Source organism: Stigmatopora argus, chromosome 4 (assembly GCF_051989625.1).
Source record: "Stigmatopora argus isolate UIUO_Sarg chromosome 4, RoL_Sarg_1.0, whole genome shotgun sequence".
NCBI lineage: Eukaryota > Metazoa > Chordata > Actinopteri > Syngnathiformes > Syngnathidae > Stigmatopora > Stigmatopora argus.
In genome coordinates, this window is record NC_135390.1 from 14899711 (window position 1) to 14917943 (window position 18233).

General features: G+C 39.3%; 1 protein-coding gene and 1 long non-coding RNA gene across 4 annotated transcripts in view; both read left to right on the forward strand.

Moving 5' to 3' along the window:
* celf3b (cugbp, Elav-like family member 3b) overlaps positions 1-15722 on the forward strand; it is a 38349-nt gene extending 22627 nt beyond the window's left edge. For all 3 annotated transcript variants that reach the window (XM_077598633.1, XM_077598634.1, XM_077598635.1), the window contains 11 exons: positions 5506-5554; positions 6891-7019; positions 7115-7194; positions 8510-8665; positions 8987-9131; positions 9913-10059; positions 10435-10497; positions 11318-11422; positions 11506-11649; positions 11941-12109; positions 14748-15722. In XM_077598633.1, coding sequence (XP_077454759.1) covers positions 5506-5554; positions 6891-7019; positions 7115-7194; positions 8510-8665; positions 8987-9131; positions 9913-10059; positions 10435-10497; positions 11318-11422; positions 11506-11649; positions 11941-12068 — 1146 coding nt within the window. In that variant the 3' untranslated portion in view covers positions 12069-12109; positions 14748-15722. The remainder of the gene's footprint in view (positions 1-5505; positions 5555-6890; positions 7020-7114; positions 7195-8509; positions 8666-8986; positions 9132-9912; positions 10060-10434; positions 10498-11317; positions 11423-11505; positions 11650-11940; positions 12110-14747) is intronic.
* Positions 15723-16468: 746 nt separating this feature from the next.
* LOC144073093 (uncharacterized) lies at positions 16469-18212 on the forward strand. Its single transcript, XR_013300016.1, has 4 exons — positions 16469-16674; positions 17527-17588; positions 17691-17810; positions 17884-18212. It is a non-coding gene; the product is annotated as an uncharacterized LOC144073093 (long non-coding RNA).
* Positions 18213-18233: the final 21 nt, after the last annotated feature.

Here is an 18233-nt window from a genome sequence, read left to right on the forward strand (position 1 = left end):
AATCCTTAAAACACCTGCTAACATTCAGAACTGTCATGAAAGTATAAAGTAAAACATCTGTTCACCCATTTATTTTCTCCAAACACCCCATAAACGGAATGTTTCTATGAAAATCCGCGTTTCTAATCTACAAGCAGTCTAGGAGCCAAAACAATGTGTTAAGAACAAGTTTATTCAAGCTCAGTCTGCTAGATTTTGATTTACTTTCACGTAAACTGCTTTACGGGTGTATCTTTTTGTCTTTTATTTGTTTCGTTTTCAGCCATATTTTCTGGCTTTATATTGGTGAGCATACGAGTTTCTGTTCTGTTCCAATTGTTCGTTTGGCCATTTTGGGAAGGGGAAAGTGTAAATCATCCCCAGGAGACTGCTACCATGGTTGGTAATAACTACTACAGAAAAATAATGGGTACTTGCCATTCTGGAGTCACGCTCCAAAACGGTCGCAAATGATTCAGTCTTATCAATTTGATAGGATTTTTGTGCACTACTAATGACAGCCCCGTTTGAAAATAAATTTGACTTAAACATAAATATTACGTTTTGAGGCTGACAAAGAAATGGCATCATAAGTAACAATGTTGCTGTATTGAATATCACATCACTTATTCCAAGCCAATGGTGAAAAAGGAGCAAAAAGAGAGTAGAAACTAAAATAAAAGCAATAATGTGCCTAAGCATATCTTGATGTTTCTGCTGAGTCATCGACATGACTAGCAAATCATCCCCTACTATCACGATATGGAGTCTCTTGGTAACACTATAGAAAAGGACCGCTTAGAGCAGGGTTGGGCAAACTTTTCGGCCCGGGGGCCACATTGACTTTAAAAATTTGACAGGCGGGCCGGGTCAGCATAAGATACGATAGATATAAAAACTGCATCCGTTAACAGTACATATGAAACATAAACAGAAAAGGGGACTAAAGTATGAACATACTCATCACTCATCTGGGATTTATGGGGTGCTTTCTTGGTTTTCATCAGACTAAAGGTCTGTTCACACATATGGAGAGCCAAATAACACTAGAATCCTCTGTGCCATCTTCTGGATGTTTGGAAATTTGGCTGCACTTAATGAAGCCTAAAACTCAGAGACTTTCAGGGAGTTGAACTTGTCACATTGGAGATCAATCAGTTCCAACTGCAACTCCTGTGGAACCGTTTCCGGGTCTTGTGAGAAAGGAAATGACACCAGCTGTCAATTTTTCCAAAATCACAAAACCGACGGCAGAATTGCTCATGCAGGTCATCCAATGATTTCCTGTATTTTGACCGAATAAAAAAAATATATATATATATTATAATATTTTGGACAACGTTGGTGGGCCGGATTAAAAGGCCTAACGGGCCGTATATGGCCCGCGAGCCGTAGTTTGCCCATGTCTGGCCTAGAGTTATTAAAGGATATATTTTAATATGGTTGTGTATGGATGTTCATTGGCTAGCGACCAGTCCCAGCCGGGTACATCCCGACTTCTTAACGATGACAGGCGGCCTTGAAAATGGATGGATCAAATGTCATTCGACATTGTCTCCCTCTTTCTTTTCCGACATTTTCCCTCATTGAATATTTGACCCTTCTACAATATTTAGGACAAGCGCGAAGGCGGCACGACACTTCCCGTCACAAATTCTTTGTTTACCAGAAAGATCGCAGCAGTCGCCCTTGGCAACCATCATCCTTGTTTACCTACCCTTGGTATGCCGTCATACAATTGCTATGGCGACCGTCTGGTTGCCGTGACGATTTTCCGATGCTATTGTTTAGTCCCCGCAGAAATGCCCGCTATCCCTCTTTACTGTACCGATTATATTTCTCAATTGAGACGTCAGTTTGAGCAGAGATTCTGCATAATAAGAACTGATAGATCAGGTTGCCCCCGTTCAGCTTGTTTCACAGTCACGCTGACGGGCTTGAATAGACTTAATGAAGGGAGAAATGGAGGTGGTGATGGATAGATTGAAGGATAGAAGGAAGGTTAGTGGACACAAATCTGGTAACAATCAGCCTCCTCTACAACACATCCTCAAATCAATGAACAAGACGTGAGTGATCAATGACTTGATAGGGCAAGATGGATGGCAACGTAGATGGACAGCAATAAGAGCAGCGCCAGGAAGTGACGGATGGATGAGTGAATGGATGGATGGATGAATGAAGGAATGGCTGGATGGAGTGACGTGTGAATCCAAGGTCACTGGAAACTGTGGGGGCGGTTTGCACGTGCGTGTGTATTTTCTGTGAGTTTATGTTCAAGCTGACAGCTCCGGTCAATAAAGGTGTGAGGTTAAAAATGTGCATCATCCTTTGCTCTGCTCACATCGTGTGTGTGTTTGTGTGTGTGTGCGCACATGTGTTGAGGTGAACTGCGTGTTTGCACCTGTGATGGCCTTGCCTTAGGATCAATAGCTTGCGGTGACAGCTGAGAGCTGATTAATCAAATGTATGGATCAGTCTCTCCCGGTGCTGCCCCCTCCTCAATTACCAGCTTCATTACATTGCCTTAACACCCCGCTGGGACCTTTCTCTCTTCTCGCTCAACGCCTCCCTGTTGCCTCTTTCCACTCCCGCCCTTCCTCCAATCGTAGCCACTGTTTTATGTCTTGCCTTTTGTTTTTTTATTTTGTAACTCCCCATTGATTCACAGCGGAGCTAATTCAAGCGCCAGTGCTACAAATCACATTATGGACGCCACCGTTTGAACGCATTTTGGTTACGGGATAGCACTGGGAATCACGACATCCTTTTGGAATTATTATCGCATGTTTTGCTTGGGAAAAAAGTTTTAGAATGCAGCAATGAAGTGATAATTTTTCTTTTGCAACTGTACAGTAGCCAACCTTTCCAAATTCATTTGTCACATATACATATGTCACAGCCGCACTGAAATCAGATCCACTCGTGCTAGCGGTTTGCCTTTCAAAGTCTATTGCAATTAATAGACAAACCGCAGAGATGTCAAACTTAAACTATATCGCAGGCTCATTTTATACTATATTGATCATAAAAGAGTGAGTGAAAAATGGCATGGAACCTTTTGTATAACAATTTGACAGTGCTGGATTTTACACAAAAAAACCTTGAAAATATTATTAACAAAAATTCCATGGCAATATTGGAAACTTGGAGGAATTTGTTCATCTTCACTAGGTTACTTGCATGTTTTTTGTTTAGACGCATTTTTACAAGAGATGATTTATTCCTAAAATGAAACTATCAATACTGTACTTTTATGAGGGAGGAAGTTTTAATACATAAGATAATTACACATTCCCATGTGAAGTTTACTAACAGACATTTCACAGGGAATGGATATGAATGTGGATATTGTAATTATGTGAAAATGTCATAAACTGGTATTTTATTGGACAGTGAAGATATTTTCATTGAGCTGTGTTGACAGCATATTAAATCCTCTGTGCATTCACATCTCATACTGCTCTATTCTAATGTTAGCTATTTCGTTTGAACTCATAATGGTCGTCAATGGCAGCCAATGAGTTAAAAATTCACTCTCAACCAGCCCTCTCATTCCCTAATCTTTTCTGTTCTCCATCTTGTGATGCCTTTTGTCACCATTAGCGCTGACCTATTCTGAGTGATAACAATACCACATATGAAAACATTGATTTAGGCACAACACCCCATTTGAAGATGCTTTAACAGCCTCATCATGGCCTAAATTAGAAAAAAAAGAAAGATTCAAAAAAAAGAAGAAAAAGGGTGTGTCAGCCAAGCGCTATTGTTGTTCTTTTTATTCTGCTCAGAATCAATATTGTCCCTTTTCCCCCCCAAAACTCTCCTACCTTGTCTTTCCTCTCCCAGGGATTTTTCTCACATTTCTTGACTTTTCTTTCATCGCTATCAGTCCCGCAAACCCCTCCACTCCCACCCCACCCATTGCCAACATCCCTGTGGCATTAACACTCTGTCTCATTGCCTCAGTGCTATGACTAAGCACTGTGTGCGTGCGCGTGTCTATTTGTGTGTGTGTGTGTATTGCTCTCCTTTCCGTTCTGTGTGCCTGTGCTGAAGGGCTATGCAGAACATGTGTGTGCATGCATGCATAATAAATCCAGGGCGATGGATCTCAGTAGTCGTGACATTTTTTAGACAGAGCGAGTCACGACTGAATCACGCTGAATCCCCCCCACCCCCCACCCCCCGTCCAATCTCTCTAGTGCCAGCTTTGCTTTCATCCTCCCACACCCCATCTCTCCGTCTATGCTATGCCTGCTTTTTTCCCCTCCTCCTGCTCTCCTCTCCTTTCCTCTCCTCTCCTCTCCAGCGGTCCCATTCACTGCCTGTGTTCCTTTTGGCCTTCCATCTGCCCTTTATGTCGCTCCAAAGTCAGACAGGGTCCCAAAGGCCTCTCCCTTCTTCTTTATTTTTTTATTTTTTATTTTTTAAAAGTTTTTTTTTAAAATTTTGGATGACTATGCCCGTCAGCTTCCCACACTTGTCACTTTATCCTCCACCTCTCCTCCCCTTCTTGTCTTCTCTCTATCTCAACCTACACTTGGCCCTCATCTAATCCGTGGTTGCCTTGTAATCCAGATCATCTGGCCTTCATTCTTAATCTCGTCACTTCTCAATCCCCCGCGGTACTCCACTGTGATTGTGCGTGGGTGTGTTTGTGTGTGTGTGCGCGACAGAAAAAGAAAGAGTTTGTGTGGAACATCCTGGGTCAAAATCATAAGTAATAAATGTCAACTGGGATTTGCCAAAAGTTAAAACCACAACAATAGACACACACACTTAAATAATATTCAAAATAATATCAATTCATTTATCTCTTTCCAATGCATTATGAGTAGATTGGGAGCTAATTAGTGTTATCCCAATTTACAATTCTCTATAGTATAACTCTGTCTGTATCAATCATAAAAATATACAACGAAAACCTGGGATCATAAATAACAAAACATGGCAGTTAAAAGTTCTTTATCCGGGGTCCGGCCTTCCTGTGTTAATCTAAAATGTGCAGGTTAATTGATATGAATACAAGAGAATGAGTGATGACATACATATCTTTGGCATGAGGGAAAAGAGCACCACTTATACCAAATATAGTGATGCTTTGAATTTGGCTGCTTAGGCTAGGTTTACTTTCTCAGATTCCTCCTTCAATCCATATCCATTGTTGTGTGGCTATTAAACTATCATAATAATTTTACTCTACCTCTTGTAAACCTTGTATGAAGTCATTCAACTTTTTATAATTGAAGTAAAAAAGTATATCATGTTGTCGTTTTCCACTGGCTCCACATTAATTCTAACTACAAGTGATAACGATCAGTGTCAAAGTCAACTAAATTTTGGGGCCTGGCATTGAATACTCATTTGCTGCCAAGTCTCCCAGTTTAAATAGATTGGACGTCTTGTGGTGTCAATCGCAACTAATGAGTGAACAATAGATAGCAAAGCACAAAATTGGACAGTAAATTTTAGATAACGTATAAAAAGACTTTTTTTAAACAATTTTTTCTTTTTTCCTTGCAGATGAATCGACCAATCCAAGTGAAACCAGCGGACAGTGAGGGCAGAGGCGGTAAGACACCCCCCCACACACACGCACACAGACATGCACATGTGCACCCCCATATACATTTAACAGAGAATGACAGAGAGAAGACTAAGAGTCAAAATGGATCAGACAGAGATGGAGAATAGTCATCAGGGGTCTTGGCAGCCTACACACATTCTCTTTGTTCCACTGTAGTGAATACTGCTCCCTGGTGGACAACAGAGGAAGCTTTCTAAAAAAGAAAAATAACCCAAAAAGCACGGGAGGGAAACTGGGAATGTGGTGTGGAATGTCATAAAGTATAGTGCACATTAGAACTCGCTCCCAAATCTGTTGTAACACTGATGAAATACACACACTTTAATTGCATTCGTTTTAACTCCTCCCCTGTGACCCGACACAGCCAATCAAAAGGTTTATTCAGAGAAGCTTTACAAAGATAAAGCACTTATCATGCAACTCCCCAACCGGTCGAGGAAGTACTCCCAGAAAGCCAAGTTGGAAAAAAAAGAAGGAAAAAACCCTTAAAAAGTGCTTACAGATGGTGGAATTCCCCTCCCATGATAATGACAAAACTGCAGCTAATGCCAACATTGTAGGCAACGTTGATCACGTAAACCTATATACCTAATTAAATTATATCCAGTTTAAACAGCATGAGTTTAATACAAGAGAAGCTGTAGTAAAACAGGCTAAAATTCAGATGTATTGTGGTGACTGAGGCAGATTTGGAGTGTTCCCTAGTTCTGGTCATGTTCATTAACTCTTTTATTGGGAAAGTCAAGAACTCAATAGCTGCAATTGACAGCGCTAAACGGCCAGTACATTTTGACTGGGCGAGGTTGACAGGGAATGATCACTGCGAGGCGTCCCAGTCAAAATGGATTGGATGTCAAGCACTGTCAATAGCAGGCGAGAGTTATAAATACTGTGATTTGAAAATAAATATCTATAATTGAGACCTTATTTTACATCTTGTATGGTCTATATGACTCAATGTGATTTGCAAGAATGTGGATGGCAGGTCTTGATGTTTTTTTAACCCAAAATAGTCACTTTAAAGGCATAAAGCAAAAACGGGTTTAGCAGTTCTTTATATACAATTAACAAAATGAAATTATGGAATTATTCTGTTTGTTCATTTAGTAATCGATAATGAATTGTGCTATCTTATTGGATTTATTTGGAGGGATTCTTTAATGGAGGCAGAAAATGGAAAACTGAAATTCTGTACTTTTTACATTTACTAAAAGAGATAACTTCTTGTGTTGTCTTTCCCTTTAATTCAGTATGATTTTCAAGTGAAGACTGTAGAGAATATCACTTAATATTTTCCCCTTTGTTTTTTGTTTTTCCTCAGAGGACAGGAAGTTGTTTGTGGGCATGCTTGGCAAGCAACAAAGCGACGAGGACGTTCGAAGGCTATTTGAGCCCTTTGGTAGCATAGACGAGTGCACTGTGTTGAGAGGACCTGACGGCACCAGCAAAGGTACATTGCGTGCACACTCATGCGTTTTGGCACTACACGCTAAGTTTAATGTGGCTCTTGTTATGTTACTGACTCATTGTTTTTTCTCCCTTTAGGGTGTGCATTTGTAAAATTCCAGGGACATACAGAAGCCCAGGCTGCAATCAATAGCCTGCATGGCAGTCGCACAATGCCTGTGAGTTTAAGGTGGTTAAAATGATTAGAAAGGCCCAAGGCTATGGAGGATTAATGCAAGTCTATGTCTATTATACACTGAGCTGGGCTTGGGTGAGAGAAATCTATAAAATGAATGAAAATATTAGCCCAACTAGTTGTCCCATTAGCACATTTACTACTGTTGGTAGTATTTCATCCAACAGAGGAATCTCCTCAAAGGGATATCTCGCATTTTTGATAAAGGAAAAACACAGGTGGTCACTCTCTGCGTATGAACATTATTGTTCATTTTATTCATTAATTTTGTGTACCGATTATTTTCTTATGCGGAAGATAAGAAAATAAATACTAATCAGTGGCGGTCCGTGCATTTTCTCGTAGCGCCTTCAACGAATCAATCCAACCCTCTAAAACTATTTTATGGCTATAGGCCTCTACTGCAGCTACAGCTGCGACACATAAAAAATAATCAATAATCACCTCATACAATTGAAATATTATTTAGGAATATAGCCATATTTTACTCACCAAAAATCTTTTTTAACTGTACACAATATCCATCCTCCTTTCTTTCTTCCTTCTTTTCTATCGCCATCGAAGCTAATGCTGAAAGTCGAGCCTGTCCTGTCGTATTTCTGGCATAGTCCGTCTTGAAAATGGCTTTAAATCAACACAACAATATATTTGCTTGTGCAGCTCGCTCCAAATAGTTTGGTAGCTCTGGCTAATCACTAGCCAATCATAGTTGGTGAAAGCGATGACGTATCCCTACGCCATTGTGGTGTTGCCAAGTCGAAATCTGATTGGTTAAAGCAACAGTCTTATCGACGCTTGTTTAATGCAGCAGAGCCTGCAGAACTGATTGTGAATGCCTTGAGGCAGATTTCTGACCCTGGCAACAAATAATGGCTGAAATGTGATTGGTTAAATGCTTCAATATGAAAACACACATCTGGAAGCAGTGCAACCAGTGGGAAAGCAATGAAAGGAAGCTAACAGACAATTTGGAATTATTTCATAAGTATTGATGGACAAAATACAATATATGATTCAGATATTTCTTTGGCCAGCAGAGAAGGCCTTGAAGGCCCTGACGGCCCGCCACTGCTAATAATATATTATCGCTGACAGACATTTCGGTCAAAATGGATTGGACAAGAGTATAAATAGGTCACAGTCATTTTGCCCTATCATACCCAAGTCTTTACTACCCTCTCACTTGAATACCAGATGGAGTTATTGTGTGGCCTTATGATCCCATTTCTAGAAATATGGATTTTTTTTTAATCACAAAAAGTTCAAACGACACTAAGTTTGACGCGGTCTGTTGTCAGGGGGCGTCATCCAGTCTGGTGGTGAAGTTCGCCGACACCGAGAAGGAGCGGGGACTCAGGAGGATGCAGCAAGTGGCCTCCCAGCTGGGCATCTTCAGCCCCATGACCCTCAACTTCCCCGCCTACAATGCCTACACGCAGGCGGTCAACGCTCAGGCAAGTGCTGGACTCTTGAAAGGATGTAATAAGTTTCAAGAGGCTATCAGCGGTCTAATTGGGGCTAACTTTATTACCCATACAACAGGACATACGTCATCTGGCATTTAGCTTGCCTGCAACACACAGCCATTAACCCACTGACTCCGGGCATAATGGTCTCGTAATTAGATCTCTATTCATCTGCTCCTCGATCACTCGCTCGCCCTTGTCCCTTGTTCTTATTTTTCCCCTTCCTCTCTCACATCTTCCCATCAGTGTTTAACGGTCTCTTTGTCTTCTACATGCTCTTCCTCACCCCAATTCCTTCCCCCGCTACAGCTTGTCCAACAGCAGGCCCTGGTCGCCCAGTCGGCGTACTTGTCCCCCGTGGCGACAGTCGCCGCCGTACAGATGCAGCAGATGGCGGCGCTCAATGCCAACGGAATCATCGCCACGCCCATTACGCCCATCACGCCGTCTTCAGGTACGCCCACGCAAAATTGAGTCAAAGTTTTTATTCCCAAGAAGTATATTTAATGTTTAGCCATTTTTAACATTTAATACATCATCACTGAATGGGGCAATGTGGTGGCAATTTGACACTTTAATTCACTCCATGACCATATTTGGATCTTACGACAATCACAACTCAAATCATCTTTACCGACTGAAATGAATGAAAATGCAACTCATCAATCCGTACAATATTGAAAAATACAAAATAAACATGCAAAACTTTGTCATATACTGTTTATCATCTGGACCCTTTTTAGAATCAATATCAGCATTTCCAGAGAAGCCCACCGATGACCGGATGATGTGTTTTAGAACAGAATAAAAACTAAAATAGAAATGTTAATACAGACTTAAAAAAGAAAATACAGTTAAATAAATAAAATTGTATTTATAGTTGAAAACCTATTAATATCAAATCGTCAAAAAATCTATTGCTGGTCAACTAATGGATGTGTTTTAGAAAAGAATAAAAACTGAAATAAAAATGTTAATACAGCCTTAAAAAAAAAGAAAATACAGTTAAATAAATAAAATTATATTTATAGCTGGAAACCTATTAAATCGTCCAAAAATCTATTGCTGGTCAAGTAAAATAATTAAACTTAAAAGGCAAGCATGGACAAGAATAATACTTTTTTTTTTCTTGTGAAGGTACTTTCAGAAAAATACTTTGAACAATATTGAATTGAACTGAGATTTGCTGGCAATAAACTCACTGTAATTGTTGTTTGTGTATTTGATGTCTCCAGGGACAAACACTCCACCGACTATCGCAGCTACACCTGTGCCAGCTCTCCCTCCACCAATAGGAGTGAACGGTTATGGCACTGTGCCAGCGCCAACTAATGGGCAAGGAACAGAGACATTATACACCAATGGCGTTCACACATATCAAGGTATATATATGGAGTGTTGAGCCAGAGAAGAGGCTATAAAACTGTTTCTGTTTTTGGGATTGTTTTATCATTATTGTTCATTTTCACATGTGAAAATATTTACTTTTTGTCACATTTCAAATGACAACTCGTTAAATATTTCCAAAATGTAAAATAAAATAAAAAATGATTTTTTTTCTCCTAACACATAGTTCAGATATTTTTTCTCCCCAAGTAGTAATGCTTTCTGAAGTCCTTTTTCACGTTGAAAACCATTGATGCAGTTCACTGCATTTCAAATAATAAAACAGAACTTAGAAATAAATTACACAGTTAAAGTACACCCCTCCCCTTTTTTTAATAATAATTTCCTTTTTCTTTCCCTTTATTTTGTAGCTCAGACCCCAACAGCATTGGACCCACTACAGCAGGCTTATGCTGGCATGCAACATTACACGGGTAAGTGATTGAAACATTAGAGCAGGGGTGTCAGACTCGGGTTGGTTCGCGGGCCGCTTTAACGTCAACCTGATTTCATGTGGGCCGGACCATTTTAGATATAATATTTAGATTTTTTATATAAATGGATTAAAATCCCTGAATATTCAGTTTTTTATAGATCTAAAACAATGTTTATTTGAGCTATTTTTATATATTTTTAGATTTTACAAAATGATTTTTGAACTAAAAACACAGAAAAAAATGATTAAAAAAATTACAAATATTGATTTAAAAGGGGGAAAATCAGGAAATTTAATATGCATCTATACTCATCATTTTAATTTGATCCTAAAACAGAAAGTCGGCACGCATGATTTACTTTCCTGGGCCACAAAAAATGATGCGGCGGGCCAGATTTGGCCCCCGGGCCACCACTTTGACACATGCATTAGAGGAAATGAACATTTCAAATTCATCTTAAATTAAATGTCGATCAGATCATTGGATTCAAATGAAAATCCATTGCTTTGTTATGCCAGTTTGGCCCAGGTTCCACAATAGCAGCACGAGAGGGGCAAACTTGTGAAATGTTGTTGTTCATTATTAAATCTGGGAAGTAACCCAATAAAAGATGCGCTGTGTTTACAAGATTCATCAAGTAGAAAAGAGGGTGGGGACGGAGTTGGTCTGGGTCATTGTTTTTACAGACGTTTTATAGTTTTCACCTTCAGCAGCCCACATTTCGGGTTCAAATAAACACACTCCATTGGACATTCCCGTGTTGCCACCTGTTGGCGTCACCCAATCAGATAACGTCGCTGTTTATCTACCCCAATAGCAGCGTATCCTGCCGCCTACGGATTGGTCGGCCAGCCGTTCCCCCAGCAGCCAACACTGGTTGCCCAGCAACACCAGCAGCCCCAGCAACAGCAGCAAAGAGAAGGTAATGTGTGTTTTCAGGACCACGCCTTTATTCTCCAGTAGTCCCCTATAAAGTTGTCTTGTGTGTTTGTGTGTGTGTGGCAGGTCCTGAGGGATGCAACATCTTCATTTACCACCTGCCTCAGGAGTTTAGTGACTCTGAGATGCTCCAGATGTTCCTGCCCTTTGGCAATGTCATCTCGGCTAAGGTGTTTGTTGACCGGGCCACCAACCAGAGCAAATGTTTTGGTGAGACACACGCACATGCACACACACATGCATACGCACACACACACACACACACACACACACACACATGCACGCAGAGACAGAGGGAAGGGCGGAATGGCAGACAGCAATATCGGGCACATAAAAGGACAAGAGAGTGGAAAAAAACAATGGGATGGCTTACAGAGGATGAAATACAGCATCAATTAATTATTTTGATCTACAGCGTCTTGCGGTGTCTTCAGGTTGAGTAAGGAAGAGATTAATGCAAGGATTATCAAAACGACCTTTTCCTTTTTTCTCCCGCTTCAGGATTTGTGAGTTTCGACAACCCTGCCAGCGCTCAGGCTGCCATCCAGGCGATGAACGGCTTCCAGATCGGCATGAAGAGACTCAAAGTGCAGCTCAAGAGGCCCAAGGATGCCAACCGTCCATATTGAGTGACAGCAGAGAAGAAGGTGGATGAATACATAAAATGAAGGTGAGGTGATACCGCACAAGCCAAACAAAATAAAACTGAAAAAAGGAAACACAGTTAATTCTTATCTCCAATAAGAGTAAGTTATGTAACTAAATCAGATTAAAGATAAAGGATACATAGTAATATGTATTCTTTCCATTTTTTTGTACATAAACCCTATTTAATTTTCTTTGACAAGAAAAATATGCTTTCCTTTCAAAGAGGGGTGCCAAATTCATCTTTGAAATGGCCCATATTTGAATCATGGTTTTCTTTGGGTGGTCATAATGGCCGCCAATATGTCATTTTTAATCCACTGATCGCTATTAATGGTGATTGATGAACCAGATTTGGTCTAAAAATGATTTTTTTACATTGACCACATATGGCACGTGGCATATTGCCATCTCCGACACTAAAACTAAGGCAACATGTGAACATTCAACAATGCTGTGGCTGTCCTACTGTATTTCTCTTTCTACTCTTGCAGTTTTGTGACATTTTTGACAATCTATCCTTTTAATTTCCTACAATCATACGCATATTCCTTCCTGCTTATTGAATATTTTCCCATGGTGGCAACTCAGCCCAGATCTTTCTATTCCATCAATATTCACCAGGAGCCCCCTTTTGCTATGGCAATGGTCGCCGAGCGAGCAATAAAGCCCCGAGCCCCTCCCCTTCCTCAAACAATGTTGCAAGTCGATTGGTCGGCCTGTATTCAGGTTGCCATGGCAAGTGATTGCCTGCGTTGTTTTGCGCTCTTTGTGTCGTCACTGCAAGAAATCGCCCATGCATCTGCTGTTGCCGTGGTGATGACAGAACCAGTTCAGTGCATTGTGCATTTAATTACTATTGACCTGTGCGCACACTAATCAATAACGGTCATAATCGTCAATGTACCCACAATTTATATGATTTAACTTTTTTATTTTTCATTTCCACACATCTGCTCTTGGACCCACGGTAGTCTTTTTATTCTCTAGCCACTTTATTTTTGATTGAACAGATGGTTAGCGCATACCACTGTGTTTACACGCCTGGACTTTTTAGCAATATCATTTGTGTTTGAAGAAGTTGTGGCACTTCCAAAGTGAACAGATTTTCACAAAAACACATTTTCCCATTGGAAAACGTGTGATAGGCTCCCTCTATTGGTAAAAATCACAGAGTGAAATGTTCAAACTTCACAGAATGTTTGAGGCTTTAACATTTTTTTTAAATCCACTACAGTACAATTGTTACATACTTCAGTTTTGAAATTTTAATTACAATACATAGCATTTCTATTCATTAATTTGCCTCCTGTTTTCAAACATGTAAGCACAATTAGTATTGTACTTTTTTTGTACAGCTTGGTTAAAGATGACGACCATTAGTCTAAAAATAATCCACTCATCAAACTTTTGGAGGTTCCTTGTACTGCAGTTGTGGTGATTAGGAAAGCAACAAAAATTGAAATTCTGGAAGAAATACACACCTAAAAAATGTTTTGAGTTCGACCTAAATAAGGCAGCAGGAAATGTGTAGCACCTGTCAAGCCAGTGCGGGGAAGCGCTGTCAAAGCCTGTATTATAAATAAAGGAGTGAGATGCTATTTGCAGAAACACTTTTGCATTACACGCCTTTCATATTTTTGTCTAATGGGGATGCTGGAACAATACTCAATATTATCTCAGCATTCAGTTGCCACTACTCAATACATGTTTCAACATATTTAAAAAGACAAATAAAATTTAGACAGTAAATATATATATATATATATATATATATATATATATATATATATATATATATATATACACACGTATAGTATTTTGTTAATAAATTGATTTTTTTTTCCTTGAAAGACCAGCCTACCCTGCATGTTTTAGGATGTGGGAGGAAACCGGAGTACCCCGGAGAAAACTCACGCAACCTGAGGGAGAACATATAAATACCCCATAGGAAGGTTAAAACCCACCTGGGATTGAACCCTCGATCTTAGAACTATGTGGTCGACACCCTAAACACTTGTCCACCAGCTCGCCTCAAATATAAATGTGCTTAATATTTCTTCTTCATTATTATTCTACAATGTACATTCTACATGTAAAGCTACATTCAGGTAAAAATGACTTTCCTTCTGTAATAATAGTGTTTGACAAGCGGTACTGTCACCTTATAACGTCGTACTTTAATAACGAAAACAGGGAATACGATTAAGAATAGAAAAAATAATTGCCACTCATGTAACATGTAGGAACGCTGAATAGTTGTGAATCACAGCATTTACAAATCTGCATAATACTCAATTCAAGAATCCCAAACCGTGAATATGCAGAATTCCGCTTTTTATACTGCGTGATCCTCTTCTATCCTAAATGTATTGCAAGTGATAACAAAACAACACATGACGTCTACGTTGTGTCGCCATCCTCTTTATGTAAAGGCCCCTTGGGGTTCAAGGAGAAGCCGCGTAACACAGCCATTATTTATGTATGCAATGTCATACAATGATTTACAAGATGATTGACTTCCAAGGCAAGTGAATACAAAAGAACATGCAAATATGACATCTAACAAATCTCCTGTCCTTCTCTCTTCCCCTTGTCAATCACCGCCATTATCACACCATCCATCTATCTATCCATCCATCCATTCCTCCCTCCTTCCACAGGTGACCTTTCCGAGCTGAGGTGGAAATTCCAGAGCGCTTTCTCGTCGCCTCTGCGTATCTGCGGCGTGCATTTATGTACTTGAACTTACAAACACACACACACACACACACACACATGTGCACCCCCCTCACACACACACACACACACAAGACTGACTGAAAAGTGTACATAACAGGAACACACCATGTAGAGCAGAGAGCGCCATCTAGTCGAAAGGGTGTTTTAGTACAGTGCCAGCCTGCTGCACTGTATGTGGACGGTCGATTTAAAAAAGAAAAAAGTAAATCACTTCCATGGACATCTCTTTACAGCTCTATTACCTGAAAAATATAAAGGGCGGTGTTTTCATCTCAATACAAAAAAAAATGGAACGAAAACATCATGATCATAATGCCGTGTAAATAACTTAGTCGACTAAAACAGCATTTACAAACATGAAAAAAGTCATGCAAAAAGATCTTTAGAAACACTGAAAAAGGACACAGCATTATAATGACTATCATTATTATTGTTATTATTATTACTATTATTATTATTACCACAAGTTACATTATCATCTTCATGAAAAGGGATTATTACATTCCAAATTGTACAATGGGGAAATCACTAACCTATTTTAAATTTCTACGTAGATTTTAGGTGGAAAACGGGGAGGGGAGGGCGGGAGGGGGTTCGCACTTTTATTCGGGAGGTTTTAATATTTAAGCTATTTTTTATTTATTTATCTAATTATTTTGTTTATTGGGGGAAGAAAAGGGATTGAGTGGGTTGCAATATTTTCATTTTAGAATTTTTCTAGAGAAAAAAAAAGCAAAAACAAAATCTTCCAAGAGCCTGTTTCTGTCAGACTCTTGCAATGGAGTAATTATAATGTATGTATTGACAACAACGATTATATTTATTTCTTATTTATTGAACCCTGTTTTTGATCCACTCTCTTTTTAAGTTAAAATAAAAAGTATCATACTACAGAACTGTCAAGTTGTGTTTTACTAGATATGTGTGAATGTGTGAGCAAGAAATTTGGATTTTATTATTTGGTCGGCATTTTGAGTTTCTTTGAGCAAACATCTTTCAATGGAAGATTCCTTTAAGGTTAGAAGAGAACTAAATTGTGCATATATTTTTGCAGGGCAGTGTATTTCACTCGTTGGCCTTCAGTAGGGCTAAATCTGAATCAATCTCACCCTCAATAACTATTTTATGGCTATAAAACCTTTACTGCAGCTACAGCTGCGACACATTAAAAAAAAGCATCAATGAGTGGTTAGTGTGTCAGCGTCACAGTGGGGGACCTGGGTTCAAATCCAGCTCGGTCCAAATGTGTGGAGTTTGCATGTTCTCGCGAGACCTGTGTGGGTTTTTTCCAGGTGCTCCAATTTTCTCCTACATTCCAAAGACATGCATGGTAGGCTGATTGGATATTCTGGAATAAAGGTATGTTGATGTAAAATACTAAGCAAACATGTTACTCAATATTTGGTGAAATTAGTGTACTGACAAATACTGTTTCATTGCATCAAAACCACAAACATGACTATTCTACGTCATCAAAACAGGGACATCTTTTCCACATTCAATAGGGCGGGACAATATGGGCGTGGTCGACGTATCTCTGTAAATTATGCACATGCGCAGTCTCGCGTCCTTTAGAAATGCCTTTTGTATGCTGGTGGACGAATTAGCACGCCAACGAGGTAAGGCGTTGAGCAATTTACTGCCCTAAGTGCACTTTTATCACGCTACGGGGAGATTTGTAAGCAATCGATTGAGCCAAAACGCCAACAAATCTGTTAGTTTAATGCCAGGTTGAGCACACCGTCGACAATTTAAGTTTGTGCTACTTTTCCCCACTGGCTGTGTGACGCATGTGACTAGCTATCTTAGCATTAGTGTCGCGATGACGCTCCCTATTTGACTTTAAAAGTATGTTGTCCGTTTTCTCTCTATTATTTAGTCGTGTAGTCGTGTCTTTTTAATTTAATCAAACAAGGCCGAGACATCAACAGACAGGTTGAGCACACCGTCGAAAAAAAGCAAAAACAAAATCTTCCAGCCTTTTTCTATCAGACTCTTGCAATGGAGTAATTATAATGTATGTATTGACAACAACGATTATATTTATGTCTTATTGATTGAACCCTGTTTTTGATCCACTCTTAAGTTAAAATAAAAAGTATCATACTACAGAACTGTCAAGTTGTGTTTTACTAGATATGTGTGAATGTGCCAACAAATCTGTTAGTTTAATGCCAGGTTGAGCACACCGTCGACAATGTAAGTTTGCTACTTTTCCCCACTGGCTGTGTGACGCATGTGACTAGCTATCTTAACATTAGTGTCGCGATGACGCTCCCTATTTGACTTAAAAAGTATGTTGTCCGTTTTCTCTCCATTATTTAGTCGTGTAGTCGTGTCTTTTTAATTTAATCAAACAAGGCCGAGACATCAACAGACAGTTTGCTGGGTAAAAGCTCACTCAAAAATGACATCCAGAGGCTCGACTTAGTGCGAGTGGTAAACACCAGTTTCCAATTTGTAATTGTTCTGTTTTCACTCAAAAAAATATTTATACAATTATTGTTCAGCCAACGTTCTCCTAGCTGTTAATGTCACCCTATGTTTAATCGCCTAGTCTGGAAAAGAGAAATAGCAATCAAACTTATTTTCATTCTTTATCTTGATCGTTTATTAAATTTCGTGTAAGATTTGTCTTTCCTGTAATAATTGTTTGGCAACTCCCAAATAGCTTGGTTAAATCAAGTTTTCCTTGTTTAGCGTCAAGATGCAGCTTCCTGTGTTCCCAGAACATTCACAACCTTGAGAGGAGACAGAACAAGGTAAAAACTAGTTCCAAAAAAAGAAACCACCTAAGCCTCTCTGTTGGAACTCCAGTCTCTATATATGATAACTTTTGCTTCTTTTTTTTTTGCACGCATCAGGCCCATGCCCAGACTCTGGAGGACCAGGTGATCTTCCCAGGTTGGCCACTTGAAGATGATGTCTTTCTTGCGTTATGTGGAGTCTCTGCACTTCGGAGAATGCTGGCAGTCTTCTGAGAGGTTAATTTTTGTTTATTGTAGAATATCTAAGTATTCATCCAAATTAAAACAATCTTTCCTCCCTCTTATATAGGTGGAGTTCTCTGGTTCATGGTGGAAAAGTGAGAGGCCAGAAGGATCATCTTTTTAATATCATTTAATGTTGGCTTAAAAGGAGATTTGAGCAGCATTTATTTTTTTTAAAACACTTGGTGAAAAAAGACCTAGACCTCATATGGGTCTTTTTTTTTTTTAAATAAATTTTCTGTGTATATTATATTTGAAGTGTTTTTCTCAAAAAATATTTACTAAGTGTTTTAAAATTACTAATCAATTTTTCTACAGTTGGAGAAAAAACCAAGCAATTTGATATAAGTGCAAGAGTCAAAATGTTTTCATGTTAATAAAAAATATTTAACTTGACATGTTATATTGCATTCTTTT